A 4,077-nucleotide genomic window follows, 5' to 3' on the forward strand; every position below is an offset into this window, starting at 1 on the left:
AATTCAATTGAAAATACATAAATTATAAAATTTGATACTTAATTAAGCCCGAACAATTTCTATAAAGTTAATTTAGTATTAACCAATTTTTGAATTTTTCTAATACTATATGGGTTTCACACTTTGTGTTTTGCATGGTCAAAAAGTTGATGCTGCAAATGTCAAACGTTTGACAAATTGATGATGTATAACTTCAAAATCTAGGCCTCCGAAGCACTCCTGGGATAATTATGCTGATGATACACAGTGGTGATTGCAGCAAAAGAAGAATGATCTATCAGTGGTTATTCATCATCAAACTGGTATACCTCGTTGTTTGCTTTGTTGCTGCTCAGAACAGCAGCAACTCACAGCAACCACTTGATTATAGATATGCTTGTTTGGACCAATCTTCTGCTCCTCCCTCTACTTCTTACCAAACCAACCTCGACAATTTGTTCACTTCCCTCTCATCTGATTCTGCTACAAGCAATGGTTTTGGGAATAGAACTTCAGGTGTTAATCAAGACATGGTTTATGGACTCTACCTTTGCCGTGGTGATGTGAACACCAGCCTTTGCAACACTTGTGTCCAAAACTCTAGCATCTTGCTCATGCAGCACTGCCCCAACAATGCCTCAGCTATTCTCTGGTATCCCTATTGTCTTCTGAGGTACTCAAACCAGAATTTCTTTGGAAATCTCACCCTTACGCCAAGGATTCCCATGTTTGATGCCACGCAGAATTCTACTAGTGCTGGAGAGTTTGACAGTGATGCTCAGGTTTTGATGAATGGTTTGATACAAATAGGGTCAGAGGCACCCTTAAAGTTTGGAACACATATGTTCAACATAAATGGCACTCAGAGAAGGTATGGTTGGGTGCAGTGCAGCAGAGACATTACAGCTGAGGAATGCAGAACATGTTTGAGCAATATGCTTGAGGATGTTGACAGTTGCTGTCAGGAGAAGAAGGTGTGGCGTATCTTTTCTCCAAGTTGTATAGTTATGTATGAAACTCAGCCTTTCTTTTTGAATGGTACTGATTCTGCACCACCACCTCAGCAAGGTATGAGTTCAGTTTTTTTCACCTTCATTCTGAGACATTCATTTGCTACGGTTTATAAGATCAGTGAAAATTCATTCCCTTAAATTTGGATTGATGGTTAAAGTGTTGTTATTAACATCTTCTGTTGAAGATTATCTTGTCAGAGATTTCAAAATTCATACCCCTTGCTCCCCAACAACTTGGGCTAGTTTGATCCTGAGTTTTTATAAGGCCTGAAATAAAAATATTTTCACTTCTCACCATTTTACACATTAAACTTTCTTTTTCTCTATATAATGCAGCCACAGATGGGAATAACAGAAGGTGGTGGCCTATAGTAATCATTGTCATAGCTGGAATTGTAGTACTAGCTCTATTGGCTATCAGCATATACTACTGCTACTTGAAAAGGACAAAAGGTAAGCATAAAGAACGTTGGATAAACCTCTTCAGAAACTCTTGTAGGAGAAGAAAATTGATATAAGAAATATGAGATAAAGCTTTTCCACAAACTAGAATTAGTTTATGTACATATGTTAAACTAATTTGTAAAAGCTTTCTCCTGTTAACTACTCCAAAAAAAGTTGATGTTTAACTTATTTATAAGCTAATTTTAGTCTGTGGAAAAGATTTTTGATTTCTTATTTTCTTCTTTTGCAAGTGTTTCTAGAAATAAAGTTCCAATCATATCATAACTCTAAAAGTGTTCTCTCAGCCAAGGCTATCTATCACTTCCTGTTTATGTCTGATAATTTCATCTTTGCAGACAAACAAACTATACAAGAGGAGGGACTAAATTCAATATTTTCACAAGAACAAACAGAAAAGGAGGAGAGTATGAACACTGACCTTCCTATGATACCTCTGAGTACTATTCTAAAATGTACAAACAATTTTTCTGATGAACAAAAACTGGGGAAAGGTGGATTTGGACCTGTCTATAAGGTAGTGAATTAGGATATCAGACATGATGTATATTTGTTTGGTTTCTCCACTTGCAACATTCTTACTTATAAATTTGAAAAATATTCTAGGGTATATTACCAGATGGAAGACAAATTGCTGTTAAAAGGCTTTCAAAAACATCAGTTCAAGGTGGGGAGGAATTCAAGAATGAAGTAATATTGATTGCCAAATTGCAGCATCGCAACCTAGTGAGACTGTTGGCTGGCTGCATTGAGCAAAATGAAAAGCTGCTAGTCTATGAATTCATGCCAAATTCAAGCCTTGATTTCCACCTATTTGGTATGACTCCAAAACAATGACCCAGTTGTTCATTATTTCATTTCTCATCGTTGAAATAAATCAGCAATTTGGCAGAAGATCTTGATATATATTCCGATATAAACTTCTGAGTTTGATTACATATAATAGAAGTTAGTTCATGCACAAACACCAACACAACATTTTGCTACCTAGTTCATATTTGCTGTGGATGTAGTCATATTTCTCACTTTGAATGGCATGTTTTTGAATATTGTGATCATATTTCTTCGAATTGCGTTTCAGATACCAAGAAGGGTGTCCATCTGGATTGGAAAAATCGATTAAACATTATAAATGGGATTGCTAAAGGGCTTTTATATCTACATGAAGACTCAAGATTAAGGGTTATTCACAGAGACCTGAAAGCTAGCAACATTTTGCTAGATCATGAAATGAATCCTAAAATCTCAGACTTTGGATTGGCAAGAACATTTGGAGGAGACCAGAGGCAGGCCAACACAATTAGAGTTGTTGGAACATAGTATGAACCATTCTCCTTCTTTCAATTGTGTACCAAATTCTTCACATGAATATGTAACTATGAATTGCCACATAGCATCACAATTCATTTTCTAGCCTTCTCCTCTCGCTGAATTTACATGAGATTGATAAAGCTTACTGTTACATTGATTTTGAGCAGTGGATACATGGCTCCAGAGTATGCTATGGAAGGTTTGTTTTCAGTGAAGTCAGATGTTTTCAGCTTTGGTGTTCTTTTGCTAGAGATCATCAGTGGAAAAATGAGCAGTAAATTCTATCAGTCAGACAAAGGCCAAAGTCTTCTCGTATATGTATGTTTCCAACTTATGTTTATGTTCAAATATCTTCATGGTACATGCACATGTTATGCTTTTACTCCCAAAATGTTTGTTGTCACCTACTCTAGCATAAGACAAATGTTTTATGTTGGCTTTACCTGTGTTTTAGTCTTAAAGCTTCCTTAAATATCCATTATAAGAAGAGTACTAATAATACTTTTGCTCTTGGTTGAAACAAATTCACTCCTAGAATTTCTCTATTGTTTAACCTTATGTTCTCTTCATTTTCTTCAAGTGGTTCTATATCTAAATCATCTGCATTTACTATCGTAGGCATGGAACCTCTGGTGTGAAAGCAAAGGGTTGGAATTGATGGATCCATCAATAGAAAAATCAAGTGTACACAGTGAAGTTGTGAAGTGTATGCACATTGGACTGTTGTGTGTGCAAGAAGATGCAGCAGATAGACCAACAATGTCAAGTGTTGTTCATATGCTTGCAAGTGACACAATGAGTCTTCCCTGCCCCACACGCCCTGCATTTTCTGTTGGAAGAGCAGCCATTGAAAGAGAATCTTCATCAAACACTTCTATGCATTACTCTCTCAATGAAATAACAGTCTCTGAAGTGATACCAAGGTGATGATGAATCGTAATAGATAGGTTGCAAGAAATGTGTATAATCAAGTTTTTGGAACACACAGAAAAGTAATACATGACATGATTCTTTGGCTGGTGTATAAAGTGATTGAGTTTTCAGGAGTTGTATTATAATACAATACTTTTATGATACTAATAATTAGTTTCATGTATGTATGAAATATTTTTCATAATTAACTTAAAAATGCCCCTATCTTTGCTTTGTTTAATGTATTTCTCTTCTTTTATGCATTTATTTCCTCTCGTTGGTTAGAACATATATTATCAAATTTTACAACACAATATTTTACTTTTATCCAACAAAATATTGAGTATAGAAATATTATTCAGTGATGAACAAAGTATAAATAACATAAAAAAGAATAAAA

At 35.2% G+C, this 4,077-nt stretch overlaps 1 protein-coding gene across 1 annotated transcript; it reads left to right on the plus strand.

Moving 5' to 3' along the window:
• The first annotated feature begins 248 nt into the window (after positions 1-248).
• LOC108332673 (cysteine-rich receptor-like protein kinase 10) lies at positions 249-3,845 on the plus strand. Its single transcript, XM_052870830.1, has 7 exons — positions 249-1,047; positions 1,329-1,445; positions 1,793-1,971; positions 2,061-2,271; positions 2,536-2,773; positions 2,933-3,083; positions 3,384-3,845. The coding sequence occupies exons 1-7, from the start codon at positions 270-272 to the stop codon at positions 3,690-3,692; spliced, it is 1,983 nt and encodes a 660-aa protein (XP_052726790.1). The 5' UTR covers positions 249-269; the 3' UTR covers positions 3,693-3,845.
• Positions 3,846-4,077: the final 232 nt, after the last annotated feature.

This window comes from Vigna angularis, chromosome 11 (assembly GCF_016808095.1).
Source record: "Vigna angularis cultivar LongXiaoDou No.4 chromosome 11, ASM1680809v1, whole genome shotgun sequence".
In the NCBI taxonomy this organism is placed as follows: domain Eukaryota; kingdom Viridiplantae; phylum Streptophyta; class Magnoliopsida; order Fabales; family Fabaceae; genus Vigna; species Vigna angularis.

Bases quoted from the DNA above. Each gene is read 5' to 3' on its own strand.
- LOC108332673 (XM_052870830.1), top strand. From the start codon at position 270: ATGATCTATCAGTGGTTATTCATCATCAAACTGGTATACCTCGTTGTT. The intron at 1,048-1,328 runs GTATGAGTTCAG...TATATAATGCAG, and splicing joins TGCACCACCACCTCAGCAAG to CCACAGATGGGAATAACAGA. The intron at 2,774-2,932 runs GTATGAACCATT...GATTTTGAGCAG, and splicing joins ATTAGAGTTGTTGGAACATA to TGGATACATGGCTCCAGAGT.